We start from the raw sequence: 17,512 nt of genomic DNA, 5'->3' as shown, positions 1-17,512 counted from the left end.
CCGCCACCAACTCGGATGACAAATTCAGATGAACGTGAACTTTGGGGATGGCCACTCCGCTTCTTCTGGCTGCATACAGCTGTGCTTCGCAGATAGCTGGAACGCCAGCTGCCTGAGGCTGATGGAGGGATTTACCACTTATGGGAATGTTTTGATTGGGTTAGAGCTGAACAAATAATAATGGAAGTATGTTTACTATATATATATACACACACACACATATATATATATATAATCTCCATCAACTGGGTAGAGAGACATACAGTAAAGTTCCCTGCAAGACAGCATAAACTTTAAACTTGCTCTGGAGGCAAAAGTACCTACAGTTTGTTGCTCTGAGATCAAGATCCTTTTTAATTGTTTGTGCAGACTTTTTAAAAGATGTAAAATAATTGCTAATGCATTATTGCTTCATACTTCAGCAAGAAGCACATGCAGCCTTATGGAAATCTTTGGAGGCAGTCCTAGTTGCTTGGGGAAGACATTTTCTGAAGCGACTGCTTCTTTCATTCTAAGGTGTTTGCATAGAGGCAGATGGCAGGACTTGCAATTGCAACCATCTTCATCTCAACTGCATGTAGCAATAAGAGCTGGAGATTTAAAGCCAACTCTCCAAAGGAGACAGGTCAGAACGAATACTCAACTCGCTTCAGCCACTGACCTCACACTATAGCATGCTGCAAAACGCCCTACCATGCCTGGCTTATTTCCAACAGGTTTTTGCTTTTTAGCTTAAAATTAGTTTATTCCCTCCCAAGTTGAATATAAAGCAGGATACTTGAAGGGTGATAATATTTAAAGGAATTTTAAATACGTTTCCAAAATGATCTATAGCACAGCAGACAGATCACCCATTTGTTTTCTCAATGCTATTAAGAATTCAGGGAAGTGACACTAAAAATAAAACACTTACTGTCACCCTACTCATTAACTGGCTGCATTCCTACAAAAAGAAATGCAGCCAACTCTGGCCTGCAGCCAGAACCAGCACTAAACAGCAAGGGAAAGGGAACCATTGAAAAATTATTTTAAACAAACAGAAAGATCTTTGGAGCCCTACTTCTCATTCTGAATGAGAAAAATTTTCATCTTTTGTTTTACCTATATTGAATGCACAAATGCATTCTCTATGTGCATCCTTTATCTGAATGAATTGACCATTTCTGGATTTGAATCTGCAGCCCTAAATGTGATGATTAGATCACTCGGAGGGACCTACACTGCAGAAGATTAAACATTCAGCAGTATTATAGAGCCAAGCCTAAATTAGGAGAGCTTATGAATTCAACTGCAAACAAGAGAGGTGCTGCAGGGAAAGTTCCAACAGAATAATGCATTTGCTCTTTATGGAAATGCCTTTGCATAATCTCAACTTTCTTTGCACAGCTACAGAACGAACAAATACCCACACAGAAGAGAAACTTGGCAAACCTCAAACTCTCTCAAGCACAAACCAGACATTAATAAAAGCTTTGATCACGTATCTGTGCTGTACGAAGTCCTTCCTTTCTTTCTATGGCCAATTCAGGAATACTTAAGCATGGAAACAGATGGTCACACAACCCACTTTGCTGCATCTACTTATCAAATTGGCTTTATCCTCCAGGTGCAAAACCATTTCCCAACTAAATTCAGCACCTGCCAGAGCCTGGGGAAGCACACACCACGCATTAGTCAGCTTCTCCACAGAGACATTCTTCCTGCATCTCTCAGCCACATCGCACATAACATGCCAGTTTGCCCGCGCTACCCGCCTGTATGCAGGGACAGCCTATCCGTCCTTCAGTCCTACAACCCGTAATCAGCTTTCATCTATTTCCTCAGCCATTACTTCACAGCAAGTGGAGCTCTCTTCTTCTAACCCAGCAAAACGCTTTTAAGCGAGCAATTAAAGGTAACCGAGATCAGAACCCATGCGTTAATATTAACATGTTGGAAAGGATGCAACAGACACACTGCAATCCCTTCTGGACAACGGGTTGCTTGTTATCTGTCTGTCCATCATATACTTGCACAGAAGTGTCCTGGTGCTGACCCTGACCACAGCCCCCACTCTATGCAGGCAACAGGCTCCTAGGGGCACAGAAATTCAGTGTGTGGCCACTGACTTCACGTATTGAATTGGTTTATACAAGGGCAAGGCTGAGAGAGCACAGAATACAGCCTACCAGTTATCCAGTGGCCAACCCGCGCTGTGCAGCTGCATCACGGACCTGCTCCTCTCTAGGTCAGTGGGTTGCTACCTGGGAAGGTACCTTATGAAAGCTGATGTGGGATGGTTCCCTTGAGAGCCTATAGCAGGTTAAAGATACTTGGGAAAGGTTTTCTGTTCTCATTGGGAAGTATCAAATACTAACTCTAAGATCTAGTAATTGGCAGGACCACTCAACAAGGACCAAGGCAGAGGGCACCAGCCCCAACACCTCCATATTCAACCCATGCTGCATCCACAGTCTCGCCTGCAGTTTAGTTTCTCCTCTGCCTCCTAGGCAGAAAGTTTACAGCAGTGAAGACATCACTTAAAAACATGAAATATGCATAGCACCTCCAAAGTTTCTCTAGCTACCAACCGTGGGACACTCACAGCCCATGAAGCTGCAGATCCGAATCCAAAAGGACTCCCTTAGCCCTGCGTTCTCCTGAAGCAACACCACCCCCCCCAAGCACCCCAGGAGAGAAACCAGACCCTCTGGGAGCTCTGCAGCACATGCAGCTCAGTTGGGCTTCCCCAAGGCACACGGAGCAAACACCCACAACAGCAGAAGACAGAAGTCATGGAAAAATAAAGCCTGCCTTCCTCAGCACCTGACAAGAAATTCTCTCCCTCCTTTGTGGGGAGGGACAGATACAGGTTAAGAAAACTCTGACCAAAGTGACTGTCTGTAAAAAGGCATTCCACTGAACTGGTTAGGCAAGGGGCTGCGGGAGGACGGCTAGCTCAGGGGCACGAAAGGAAGGTATGTACATGGGGGAGGGGGCGAGGCTGATCCTCCACTGCTCCATCACTTCGGACAGCACTCCTGCTCCCACTGACAAAGGCTTTCTGGGTCCCTGGAGCCCAGGTGCACGCTGCTGTGAGGGAGGCACTCATTTTTCTAGACGAGGACTTTTCTGAGCTTTGCCTACTTTGCAAGACCCTTGGGAGGGGCAGGAGGGGTGAAACTTTTTCAGAATATCATCCAGTGAATTTCTTAACCTAAACCAGCTTCGTTTGGGTCTAGAATAGCATCTCTTCGCACCCATGGGCTACTTCAAAGGCACTTATGCATGGTGGCAAAGGAAAACAAGTTTGCACCTGGTATACAGCCATCAGAGTCAAACAGCAGGCTGACAGCTCGCCATGAGAGCTCCAAGGCAATACAGAGGTTATTGCACTGCCACATACTCATTTGTAGAGAGCGCTCTCTGGATCCCCTCCTCCCAGTAGCTCAATGGCATTCAACCATTCAAAGAAACCCATTTTTCATATAACATCACCTGGTTTCTAGCACCACAGGAGCAAACCTTAGAGAGCAGCCTGCCTCCAAGGCAGGAGAAGCAGCATCCTCTTTGAATTGAGGGAGCCTCCTGTCACCCCTCTACACATCCCACAGCTGCTGGCTTCTGCCTTGTTCGCATAAGATGCTGCTGAGTATTTTCTCAGTCAAAGCCCAATGGGCCACAAGGATGTGTGTTCAACTTACCTTCCTGGCCACCCGTGGCTCCTTCCCACTCTAGTGCCATGGCAGAGACCACCAGCATCCTCTCCCCAACTATGTGAAAAGATAGACTTCTGCTAGGGCGGGGGGTTCCCAGTCCGCCTGTGGTTAACATCATTGGTGTGTAAAGAGGCACAGCCAACACAGCCTCGCAAACGGGCCACCCAGAAACCATCAACATGGAACATTGTGAAAGACCTAGTCACAAGGCACACAAACAGGGGAAGGCTGCTGACTGCCTCATTTTACACCAGGCCCACAAACCCTCTTCCCCTCCAACTCTTTTCATCCAAAGGTAGTGCTGTTCTCCAGTTTCTCCTGCTCCTTTCTTCTGCAGGACAAAGGAAGAATATTTCTTCCTTAAAAAGGAGAAGAGCATGAGAACTGCAAGGGTTCGGCTCAGCAAAAAAACAAGTTGTAGCTCAAGAGAAGGGTTTCTTTCTCACTCAACCTTCTCCTCCAGCTCTCTCCACACTGAGCTCCACTTTCAAGGCGATAAACACAATTCATGGGTGTTTAGCAGGGCAGGACTTGCTCTCATTTTCCAGCCCATAGGTAGGACAGTCTCTTCAGGCACTGATCTGAATGCTGTACTGCACTCCCCACTATCAGGTCTGCTGTGAACAAGTGACTAAAAATCTCACAGCTCTCACCAACACAAATCTTGGTCAGGGCTGGATCAAAGATGGACATCTTTTATGGCTGAAAAGCAAGACTTTCAGCTAAGTTCCACAATGGTACAATACTTATTTTAAAGGCCAGTCATGATTGCCTTAAAGTCCATGGAAGGTCAACCGCTTTGAATAAACCGGTCTGTTATTTGCTTTGCGCCCATTTCAAATTCACTTGGTAGTACATTTTGGAGAAAAGCTGGCTTTGCTCTTTCCCTAACAAAAATCTAGTAATAAAGAGCAGTCTGTCTTGATCTCACCATTCATCTCCTAGGGCCCCTCTGTTTCTGCTGCATTCCTTTGTGTTTATCTGCCCTCTTCAACTCTTTTTACTGCAATCAGCTGCGTGCGGCACCTCGTGTCTAGAAGTGACATGGCTGAGGTTACACGACAGACAGGTGCAAGGGGAGCTATTGCCCTAAAGCTATCCAAAGGAAAAGAGAAGCTGGAGGGGAAGAGGGTTGTAAGGTATTTCAAATTAAAGCCGACAAACAGCAAACACCTTGCCCCAGGCTACACATTCTCTGCCAATGCAAGCTGCAGCGGCTGCGAGCCCCAGAAACAGCAAAGCAAACACAGACTTCTCTGCAAGGGGGAGTTGTCACCTGTCAGGGATGTTTGCTAATTTATAGGGAGGTGGTGGTGGTGGTAAGGGGAGTAAAAAGAGCTTCCCTCATTTTAAAAGACGGGCTGTTTGCACAGGTTTGAGATGCATATTTTGCTTTGTAAAGGCTTTTGTGCAGCACTCAACTGAGCGAAGGTGCTGTCTTCCAGCAAAGGAGAACTAGAACATTTATAAATGAACATGGGAATACTCAGCCCTTAGCAGCGTGTCTGAGCCATAGCCTTACAGTAAGGGTAAGGATGGGATGGAATTTCCCTGCTTCCCCTTCAACTTGTTGTGTCAGTGAAAAATAATTCTTTAAAGCCACCATGCAGCTCAGCCTCTTCAGAAATGCCTCCTGCGAGGCCAAGATCAAACTTCTCATAAGCAAGAAGTAATTTCATAGCAAAAGCCTCTGCCCTCCTCCCCCAGCCCTAGCGCTCATTTCAACAGCGCTCAGACAGGACAAGAGAAAGGGATTTTCCACCGATGTTTCACTGCACCACAGACAGGAGAGGGAGACTCTGAACAAGGGCTTCGAGAGAGCCTGCCCAGTTACCACAGTGCTCCACAGACCACACAGAGAAACTGGAGATGGGGAGGCTTTGCTAACACTCACAACGCGTGCGGCAAGCAGACGTTTCGGGCATGGAAGGAGCAGAGTTTCTGCTGAGAGCCTTAGAAGTGTTGGGGTTTGTTTTGTGGAAGGGCATAGTTAGTTCAAACAGACCACCACCACCCATTCTGAAAGCCAGGAGCCCCTCTAAACATGGAGAATCTTTCAGACCAGCTATTGGAGGGACCATTTTACTGGAGCTGCGCTACCACGTCAGAGAAAGATAAAAAACGTCCTTTCGGATCCAGATGCTGACGGAGGTCTTGCACCCCGCCCCTCTGAGTCCACCCGGAATACATGGTTATTTAGATACAAAAATCAAGATGTAACCAGACTTGACATTAGTCACCTCCCTCCCTTGTGCACCTGGAGTAGTTTCATCACATTAGCCCAGCAGATGCGCAACCTCAATGCAGCCTTTTATCCTTTGCAATCTTGCAAGGGAAGAGGAAAACATCACCCTGTGCTGTGATGTTTCAGCAGTCATGCTAGATGGGCAATAACAGGTCAAGCCTTCTGGCACCAGGTATTGCAATCGGCATGACCTGGGAGCTCTTTTCCTTTTGGATGTGATCCTCCGAGTTACAAGCACTGCCAGCATGCAGACTGCCGATCAATGTCAGTGCTGCAAACACGTTGTGGTAGAGCACTAAAATTGGTAGTCAATAATCCAGGGAGTTGTCAGTTTCTCAGAATGGAAACATAGAAGAACAAGAAAATCCCACAGACATCAACACAAATGTCAAACCACGCATAATTTTTACCTCCAAATATATAAATCCAGGAAGAACAGAAGCAGAAGAGGGACAACTCCTGCCTCCCACTCTGCCTTCAAAAGTAATACCTGACTTCTTTACCAGAAGTATTGATAAGAAAGAGCTGGTCAGTTTGTGTCAAAAGCAAATGAACCAGTAACCACCAGTGCCCCATCTGCATTCCAGTCTCCAGCCATACAGGTGATACACCCATGACCAAATCTTGCTAGAAGCACTCTCTAGCCTCACTTATCTGGAAACACAGGAAGGAGAAGACAGCCATGGTCTAAAAACAAGTTTTCATTCATACTTGGCCTTCAAGAGAAAAACAGGCCAGTGAAGAACATCCTCAGGTCTTGGCCTTTGATTAGCAGAAATGCTACAGCATCCAGAATATCAACTATTTTAACACTCAGGCCACAGAAAAAAGCTCAAAGTAGGGAGAGAGCAAGGACAGCCAAGCAGCTGCGCAAATGCAAGAGACCCCTTGGCTCTTCCTTCTGTTCACCTCCTCATCCCTCTTTCTTGCCATTGCTTTAGCAGGGGAGGAAGGGCAGGTAAAGAGCCAACCTGCTCCCCCTTGCAGCCACAGGAAGGCACAGAGAGGCACTCTTCACAGGGCACATACTCTCTGGTTAAACCAGACATATTGACACTGCTGTTAATTGCCACTATTCCCTCACTTCACAGAGCCATACCCCAGGCTAGTTCTTGTGAGTGGAACAACAGGTAAAGAGAGAAGGGACTTCCTTGCTCAGAGAAAACAGCCACAACTCCACCAAGAAGGAGGAAGAGAGTCCTGGCACAAGACTGACAAGCAAGAATGACTTCTACCAAACTCCTCATCTTTTCCCATCGAAGGGGGAAAGGAAATTCTTTTCAAGACTCACCCACATTGGATCACTCAGCTCCGTATCCTGTACCCGGACACAATCCATGCTAATCTCTATTTTGTTTGTAGGGCCATTTTCTGATGGATCATCAATGAAGTTCAAATCAATCGGCTGAACTGAGCATATTGGTCTGAAAAGAACAGAGTAATGCAGTTAAAACGGACCAAGGTCTGTTTTTCCCCATCTGCTGGGGTGTCACCGAGGCATTAGACATGATCACAGACTGTTCCCAAGGCAAAGTAAGTGATTCCTCCTCAATGCTATCTTCACCACCTGCTATACTAGCAGCACCACCTGAGCAGGGCTGGGCCTGGAGGGACATTTTACTTGCCTGGCCAGTAAAATGAGGTAAGAGTACAGGAGTTAAAATCACTGAAAGACAGAGTACTCATGGAGGATATATAGCAGTAACTGTCTCAGCATCAGTCATGGCAAGTCAGGAAAGGAAACAGAATCAGTTTAATAAAACGTCTCCTCCAGTAATAGCTGAAGACACCATAGGCCGAATTACTTCTTTCAAGGGACCTGATAGAGTGAACTGCATACCACCTCCACCTCCTCTCCCTCCTGGGCGTAACCAAAGGCTGAAAACATGGAGCCTGGGTATAGAGAAAGCTGCCGAGAGCCATGGCTCCAGTTCCTTTGGGGAAAGCATCATCCATCCACCTTAAGCGATGGAAAGCAGTTAGCACAGTAACTAAAGGTCTCCAAGAAAGTCAGCATCATGTGCGACCTCTGCATCGGTCCCCCACAGACTGAATGAAAGACTTCTTCAGAGCTCAAGAGCCGTCCATCATCATAGACTCAAGCCAAATAAGTACAAAGGCCTCTTGGAGCCTCACCTTCAGTCCCCTCAGCAACCTAATACAGAGGTATCCTGTCCCAAAATGCCTCCTCCCCCCCCCCAATTGTCCTTAAGAATTACTTACTGTTCCAGGAAGTCCCAGATATGCTGTAGCACCTCTGGGCTCAGGAATTCCCTGGGCTGTGAGTTCTGGGACATGGCTGAACGGTAGTAACTCTCCTTCCAGGAGAAGTGGCTCGGAGTTTCTACAAACCTTAAAAAACAAAAGCAAAAAAAAAAAAGAAAAGAAAAAACACACACAAAGATATGTTGAATGCATGAGCCCAACTACATGAAAACCCATAAATAGAAGCTATTGTGTGAAAAAGGAGACACGCTAAATGCCTGCAACATTCACAGCTGTACAATGTACATTCCACCCTACTGCAGATGCTGTATTTAGAAGGGAGAGAATTAGACTACCCTTTTCAATAAGCTAAGTACGCCTTAGAGTCCACTGGGATGCTGTGTCATAAGGAATCCCACAGAAAAAAAACTTTCCATTTTACCCCAAATAATATGAACTTTGCATACAGAACAGGCAGAGCTGTGTAGCAGGTAAAGCACCTAAGGGTAACCAGGAATCAGCCTGACCCAATCTGTGACTCCACTCTCCCTGTCAGGCTACCTCTCCAGATTGCATGACCTTGGACAGTTTAGGGGGCTTCACCTCTACTAGCCATTGCAGCTGAGGTCTTGGACCAATATAAGGATTTTTTTTTTTTTTTTTTTAGTTTTTGAAAAAAACCTTTTCTTGCTTGGTTTTCTACAGAGATAAATTAATTTATATCAAACTGTACCTGCTTGTCTACTGCCTTCTCCTCACCTCCAATAGCTTCTGAATCTGAACGACTGATTTCTGCCAAGTCTGGTAATCACCTTGGCCATTTTTATCCCTTTAAGCTGCTACAAGCTTCACAGAAATAGGTGGGCCCAAGAGAAGGCAGTGACGAAGCCAGAGCACTCGCGCATTCCACAGCTGCACATTCTCATCCCACTGGCCAATTTCTAAATTCAAACACAGCAGCTTTTACACCAGTGTCAAGATACTCAATGGCTGTAGGGATGTAAGGGGAAATTTCTTGAGTGTATTTACAGATGACAAAAACTCTCCATTCAACTTAATTAAAGTATCAGTCAGGTGATGGCTTTCACCCTAAAAGGACAGGAGGCACCCCACAAAAATTTTCATATATAAGAGTTGTTTCTACACAATATAATTAAACAGCAACATTCTCTGCCAAAGGAACTGCTGTTACAGGAGCCAAGAGTATAAATGAATTCCAAAATGAATTACAATAACATTTGGAGGACAGGCTCATTGGTGCTGTTTAACGCAACAGTCTGAAAGAATTACAAGGAAGACCTTAATCTGCTGGCTGCCAAAATTAACAAGAGTGTTTCAGAGGAAGGATCATATAGCTGTTCTTCTCCTCTAATATTTCTTGAAGCATCTACTACTGGCTGTTGTCAGAGAGGAAACTGGCTCTTTTGACTGAATTTGTATGGCCTCTCAAGTTTTGAAGAAGATTCATGTCCACAAAAAGCAGGGCTTTCCTCACCTCTGCTGCTCACAAATCTCAATTACATTTTAAAAGGGCAGATAATTTTCCCTAGTTAATAGAAATCAAGTGTTTTTGACCCCAGAGCCATGGCTGAGCACACCTCAAAACAGGTGGAAGTACTGCTTCTGTTGCTAATCTCTTCTGATCAACAACAAAAACAACCTAACATGTTTGAAAATTCATGAAAATCCAAAGGGACAGAAAATTCAAAAGTGATGCAACTCAAAAATGCTCTGTCTCACCAATATGAACACACGCCCTCACTCAATCTGAATACATAATCACAAGTCCTCTGAGAACGGCAGTTACCCCATGAAGTACCAGAAATTACATGTTACATGCTTTCAGTTTGGTATGGCACTTTCAAAAGTACCATAGTGAAACCCAGATGAACACATCTAACCTAAACATCTGTCATGTACACTAAGAACCAATGCTACAATGAGCTTTTAAGGTGCGTAACAGGGAGAGCACGGCCTCAGATAGAGATCCACAATTTTTCTGCTTCATATACCTGCCTCCTCAGGCCCAGCAAGGACTACAGAACACATACTTACTTCAGGAAACAAACCCTGAAGTTATGTATTTAAATTTCTACAAATACTTTAAGAGTAAGACAGATGAGAGCCACTGTTTTGGCCATTTCTAGCAATGGAACTGGAACATAGAGTATTTCTCCATGGCTCACATCTACTGAGTGACCCAAGGAAGTCTAAGAAGCAGCCGGGAAAGCAGACCCGGCCTGGGGCTGACTCCACCTGACCTGCTGCCTGAGTTGCTTTGGCCAAAAGCCACATGCTCCAGAAGCTGCAATCTGCGGAAGCATCCAGCAGGAAAGGTGGGACCTGAGGAAGAGCTCTCGGGATACTGTGCTCTCCCCTGGTCTGGGCCACAACTAAACCCATGAACTACCACTGCCATGCAACCTATGAGTGGCAGAGGACGTAGAGACAGAAAGGAAGGACAGCGTCAAACAGGCATCCTTTCCAGAGCACTACAAAGGCAGGAGTAACCTAGCATTAGACACCGAAGGTAAAACCCTGCAGACTGGGCACAGTGGAGAAGGCAGAAAACACACCAACTAGACAGCCACATGGACAACATAACAACACATTGCTTATACTCCAGGATGACCAAGAGGCTGCAACCAGCTCATACAAGACACAAAACACTTCATACACAACAATCCTCTGACCTGCCTCGCTTCTGCCTGGCTTCAGCACTTCTCTAACATCATCTTGCCCATCCTTGACTCCTGCTGCTGCTGCCCAGCACCCCAGTGGTTTGACACCCTGTTCCCAGCAAGCAAATCCAACCAGAGTGGTGGAGGGTTGACCCATAGGTTATCCCCAGCGACAAGAGGCAATTTCCTTGCTGAAAGGACCCACCTATCTTGCACAGCCTTCCTGGAGGCACATGAAGGAACACTGTGCTCTCTGCATGCAGCACATGTTCCCAAAGCCCCAAATGTGCTCTGCCACTAAATCTGCGGACCCCAAGAGTTGCTCAATATTCCACACCTGGCTGTGACCTCCCAGGAACGCCTAGCAGAGAAACCACCAAACATGTGCTCCCAGTCCACCTAAGCGCTCACTTCTTAAGAATTATTTGCCGCTTACCAGCTCCACTCACACCTGGTAAATATTCAAATCACTTTTTAGGAATTCAGTGTGAATGTAACAACAGCAACCAGTCACACCAGCTCAATACTACTTACAGAGGAACCAACTAAGCCAAAAAAAAAAAAAGTTATTACAAAAAGGCCTTCCTCAAAAAAACTTCTTTCCATCAAAAAGTCTCAGTGCAATGAGCTTCTGGCATGCCATGACCTGCTTTGGTTCACAGCTGCATGCAGTGCTAGGTCACAAGATGATGAAGCAACCAATTCAGCCTTGCTCACTCTGGCCCTTTGCAGTCCCATTCAGCAGCAACACAGAAGTTGCTTTACACAAACCTGCTCCAACCAAACACTTTCCATAGTGTCCACATTCTGCAGTGCAGGAGAGGAGAGAGATATTACCCGCATAGGGTGTCAATGTTAGAAGGTTTGTTATTCTGGGTCTCTAAAGCTTTTGGGGTTGTTGCAAAGATACACACCAACTGAGGACAGAACTAATGCAGCCTGGTCTTAACACAACTCCAAACCTCTCCAGAGAGTCTCAACGTCTCCATTTCTGGGGTGCACCCCTCCTACAGATACCCCATGGCTGCAGAGCCAAGCATTTTCCAATTGTGTCATCTTTACTCTCCTACCCAACCCATCTCCTGGCATTCTGTTTCTAAAGAGAACAACATCCAACTTTAAATGATGCCAAAAAAGGCATGTTTCCCTACCCCAAACAAAAGACGTTCCCTTGTTAATACTTTCACAGAAGCAAATTTTGAGAGACTCCTTCAGCCCTCTGCAACAGCTTGCCTACCTATACAGCTCCATTTCCACAGGAAGCTGCAGAGCTAGTTAGCCAGCCTATGCAAGGCACTTGTGAGAAGACTACAACATTACAGAGGCAGTGAGCAGTGCTTTTTTTACTTAGTTGAGTATATCCTGCTCTCAGGTAGGAAAGAGTTGTCAGAAGTGCAAGAAAACTAACTTTAATTCAGCATAAACTTGCATGCATGATAAGTTGTCTCCTTCCCTGTGATCTTAATAAAATATAAACCTGGTGCCATTTTCTTTAACAAGCATCCTTTAACCTGGTGGAACTGATTCTGTCAATTAAACAGTTTCCTAAATGCCCAAATGTGCTCTTCTACAGAAAATGGAAGTTAAAACCTGAAAGAGGTCTATGCATAAATTCCACTACTGCAAACCCTCCAGTTCTTTTCCTCTATCAGCAAACTCTCTGACTTCAGTGAAATACTCCTTAAGTTACTCACAAGATAGCAGGAGCTTGCAAATCTGAAGTCTTGAATTGTTCCTCCTGGCAGCTTTTTTATTAACAGACATTTAAACAACAGCCCTTTTACTCACAACCACGCATCCCAAAGTACACTGTAGGAAATAACACTTCCAAGCACAGGCTGTTGCACCAAACTACTGACTACGATGGGACAAAGCATGATAGCAAATCTTCTCTGGTCCACCCTTAATCCACAAACTATATGTTTAATTAACTGCTGAAATAGTCAGCAGACAACTTGCTGCCAGAAGCAGAGAGCACTAACTGCACCCATTTGTTACTGCAGAGGAATTTATCACCCCCATCAAACTGCAAGCTGAATAGGACATTGCACCCATGAGCCCACTCCTTTAAAAATCACCAGGGGATCTTTAATGATCAGAAACGATGGTTTCAGTGCCCTCTGAGAGGAAGCCTCTCACCAAGAGCACAGCACTGCAACACAGCTCCTGCACCACAACACAGAGCTCAACCAGCAGCAATCTTCATCTCCCACTAGGATCTTTGCTCAGCTCAATCCTATTTATTTTGCAAAGGCTGGGAAAAAAGAAAAAAAAAAAAAAAAACACAGCCTAAACTCCAGGTGAAAGCATTCTTCCAGATTCACCATGCAGACCGCAGCCTCAGGCACACTCATTTGCTTTGCTTTCTCCTGATCATTTCACAAGAAGCGGTGCATTACAGCACACCAGGGGATAAGTGCATCACAGGTGATTCAGGTTGCTATTAAACTGGTTAACAAGATCGCGGGGAAAAGGTGACAGCAAATGCAACATCCCTCCCTCCAGTTGTACCTACACAGCACTCAGCTTCAGAGCCTCCCAGAGGCTGGCAAATGTTAAACTTCACAAAAAAAAAAAAAAAAAAAAAAACAGAAAATAAATCTGGTGAAGGTGGCATTTGCCTTTCGCAAGCACCAGCCCACCTGCGTGGCCGCTGCCTCTCCCTGGGGCGCGGGGCTCTCGGCGTGGGGGGACACTCGGCCCCGCACCGCAAAAACTCCTCGCGAACACAGGAGGGAATGAGGCCTTTCGGCCCCCAAAATCTCACTCTGACCACATGCTCTCTACTCTTCACCACGTTTTTTCCCCTCCCTCCCTCCCTATCAAAGACACTGAAGGAACAAAAAAAAAAACCCACCCCAAAACAAACAAAAAAACCACTTTCCACACCAGAAAAACAATGACAAAAACCCCCACTAAACTGACTGTTGCAACATAGCGGAGCTTCCCACCTGAGAAGCCACCTCTCAGTGCACGCAATCTTCCCAAGAAAGGGCTAAACCTGCGACATCGAGGCCCGTCTTACCCCGGGAGAGGCGGGCAGGCACGGCGAGAGCCCGCTGCGGCGCCGAGCATGCCCAGACACTCCCCGCCGGCCCTCACCTTAAAGGCAGATGCTGCCTGCTCTCATGTGGGGCTCGGGTCTGAGGTGGGTTGGCCCAGCGCTGCTGCGGGGCACGCCTGAGTCTGGTGACCTCCGCAAAAGTAAGATGGACTGTCACAGCCAGGAGATAGCACGGTTTTCTTTGGTTTCCCTTCCAAAACAGGCTTGGAGCTTAGATGCTCTGAACTGCCCCTGGGCCAATAGCAGGTTTTGTAGAGAAATCAGAGATGAGTAAGACATCTCAGTGATGTCTCTGGCCTGGGTTTCAGGAGACCTGAGCACCTCCACTTTTTTCCAGCCTCCCTCGGAGCTGCAGGAGCTCAGCACCATTGGGGTGGGCACCTTTGGCTGAGGGTTTGCGTTTCTCCCCGACAGTGTGCGAACTCTCAGAAACAACGTGGTTTATAGATGGCAAACTTCATGGCACATCAGCACTGTTCCTTTCTGCCTTGTGGGGAGAAGAGATCACAGTAGGACCAGGCAAAATGGTCTGGACTGTTTTTTTCTGATTGTTGCCAAAGTCACAGGATGCTGCTTTCTGCTTCTCCCTCCGAGGCATCTCTCACTGCTCTTCTGCGCAGCTTTCTATCACTGGGTCTTTACTCCTCAGACAGTGGACAAGCAGATGGGGCCAGAAATGTTTATCTTTGTAGGCTACAGATTTTGCTGGGTTTTTTTACAATGTGTATTCCTCTAAAGAATCATGTCAGCAAAACACTTGGCAAACCTTGATGCAAAGAGAAGAACATCTACTGTCATGAGGAAAGCACTTCCACATTTTGCAAATGAACAGAAAAATAACTAATAATGTCTAAATAATGATATCTAATATGGCTCATTCTATTCATAGCTCTCAAAGTGCTCTACAAAGGAAGGCAGAGTAATTACTCCCATTTTACCTGTGGGAAAACTAAGGCACCAGGAGGTCATGGGATTACTCATGGTTACTCAGCAAGCCAGTTGTGCAGCCAGAAATACAACCTTGGTCACCTGAGTCCCATCCTGGTGCTTCTCAAAATGTAACTAGTGATTTTGGGTGTCTAGCTAGATAAATTCAAAAAGGCCCTGATTTCCTCGAGTGCAGTATGCACTACACTTCCTAGAGGAACAAAAACAAAACCTCTTTTATCTTTAGGCACCAAAATGCTGATGCCCAACTGTGAAAATCTAGGCTGTAGAAATGATGTGACTTGCTTTAAGTCACACTAAAAGTTCAGGGCAGAAGTAGAATTCAAACCCAGATTTCCAGGCTAAAAACCTAATATTTCTTCCTGAATGCTTTCAAACAGTTACGCTTTGTCTACCTCTTAACAGCCATTTATTCATGCATAGGTGAGTATATTAGTCCTATACCGTCACGGGGTATGGGTTGAATAGAGTAAGTTTCAGAGCAAAGAAGCCGGCAGTCTCAGCTTCGACCCTAGCAATTCCAATACACATGCTGGTCCCTGTCTTCTCCAGTTATGCATCAAGGAGCATCAAAAGGCACAGTAAACAAACAATTTAAAGTTCATGAGTGTTACACTTAATTGCCTGAATCTCGGTTTTAGTTGTATTTTTAGTTCTCGAGTGGGGAGGGGGCTCCTTTTCTGTTTGCACTGTTAAAACTCTAGGAACTTGGCAGTGCTCACAGTGCTGGAATTCCCCCTGCTCTACGTTTTAACACTGCAGTGATTTGTAGACATTGCTACCTAATGAAGCACACAGCTGTGCAAGAAGAGAAGGAAGCGGGCTTTGGCAGCATGGGACAAGCATGCGTCTGGCAGGCAGTGTCATCTGGAATTCCCCTAAGCGTGGAGCACGCTTATCCCCCACGGCCACAGTCAGCCACTCTCGTCCGGCAAAGCACACCCTGGAAGTGCATGTTAAAGACTTTGTGTAATCAAACAGGTTCTTTGCCCCAAATGGGGGGACCAAAATTAAAGCCAATGAATAGACAGGCAGGCCCTCAACCTTCTCGAGGGGCTGAATTTTGTTGAATTCTGGGGATCTGTATTGCACCTGTATCTATGCCTCTTTCTGTATCTACTTATAAATAAGCAGATACCCAAATATGAACTGTACCTTACTATCCATTTTCACATTTCCATATTCCAAGGCTCACATGAGTCCAAGAGAGACTCTTCTCACAGGAATCCCATCCCAGCAGAATCAGGGCCTGCTGAGCTGCATTAACAAGCATGTATTCTCCTATAAATGTGCAGCCCACCTTTCAGATTCAAGTTTCTAAAACCTAGATTCTCAGAAACTTCTCTGAATCCTTCACATTTAATTTCAGTAACAACACTGGTTCTGTGACTCAGTACTATGAAATAGCTCTGGATGAAGAGTGATGGATGCATGGGTTTGGAAGGGCGAATGTAAGGAATAACAAAAACAAACATATAGGGCTTTTTGAGACAGAATAAAATGTTCACTCATAGTTCAAATGGCCATTCTTCCCCTTTTTTCCCAGAACCCTTATTTTTCAGATCTGCATCTCACTGAAAAACGTGTGGGCAGCAGCACGGATTGTGGGAAGGGGCAGCTGGGAGAAACGTGGGCCAGCAGCACAGAGATAAGCACAGGTCTCCCTGCTGAGCTGGGAAAGGCAGCATTAGACCACTGCTAGCCTTCAGTATGTGCAATAGAAAACTAAAGAAGGTAACAGCCCTGGGGTGAACCCAGATTTCTGAGAAGGAGATAAACCAACCAAGGAGATAAAGGGAAAACAAGAAAGGAATGGTGAATCACAGCAGTGAAGGGCTCTATTGCACTGCCAGGGTCCTTCAGCATCCTTTGAGACCAGTCTAGGAAAGACTATCAGCTTCTTCCTGTTCCCTAGAAAAATTACACTTGCGTTGTTCATGCTCTGTTTGAACTGAGAGATGTGACACAGAGAAATTAAAGCAATTCTGTCTCAGACAAATGCTGATCACATTGCTTAGAAAAACTCTAGGTTCTGCTAGAATCTACTAAAATAGTGCATCCTGAGCTCCCTGTGACTTAAATTCCTTTTTTTGGAGGTGTATGTATGTGAGCAGAGTGGAAAGGGGGGAGGAAGGTATGGTTCCGGCCTCTGGTTGCTTTTTATTCAAGCCTTCAGTGCTAGGACAAAACTGACTTCTGCCAAGGAAAGTGAAACTAGCTGCACAGAATGATCCTCCTAATTCACCATGCCAAAAAGTGCAAGGGGGATTTTTTTCAGTTCATTATCTTCTTTCAGTTAGTGTCATCTTGGGTGTGACTATGCCCACAGTGGATGTAACATTTTCAGCTTCATAGTGTCCCCTTAAAGCACATTACATCACCGCAGCACAGGGCGGCACTCCAGCGCCCTGCTCCAGGGCCGGCAGCAGAGTTCGCCCGGGAGACAAAGGCTCCCTCTGCGCTCCCAGTGCTATTGTGCCGACGAAGGCTTCACAACTGGGACATTGCTTCGCCTGCTTCCTGCAAACCTCTTCAAACTGCTCCTGGAAGCAGAGCACGTTCAGAACATTTTCAGCAAACCCAGCAAAACCAGGAACCCACAGCATCTGCTATCTACATCTCATCATTATCAACCTGACAACAGTGACCGCTTCTAAATAAGTAGAAGCAT

At 45.8% G+C, this 17,512-nt stretch overlaps 1 protein-coding gene across 1 annotated transcript in view; it reads right to left on the bottom strand.

The window, feature by feature from the left end:
• Positions 1–17,512, bottom strand: part of TP63 (tumor protein p63) — a 111,123-nt gene that overhangs the window by 79,684 nt on the left and 13,927 nt on the right. Inside the window, exons 2-3 of the mRNA XM_013959222.2 lie at positions 8,167–8,295; positions 7,235–7,367 (exon numbers count right to left, since the gene is read on the bottom strand). Coding sequence (XP_013814676.1) covers positions 7,235–7,367; positions 8,167–8,295 — 262 coding nt within the window. The remainder of the gene's footprint in view (positions 1–7,234; positions 7,368–8,166; positions 8,296–17,512) is intronic.

Source organism: Apteryx mantelli, chromosome 9, assembly GCF_036417845.1.
Source record: "Apteryx mantelli isolate bAptMan1 chromosome 9, bAptMan1.hap1, whole genome shotgun sequence".
Taxonomy (NCBI): Eukaryota; Metazoa; Chordata; class Aves; order Apterygiformes; family Apterygidae; genus Apteryx; species Apteryx mantelli.
Note: the sequence above shows the minus strand (reverse complement) of the source record. Positions and strands in the feature narration are given on the sequence as shown.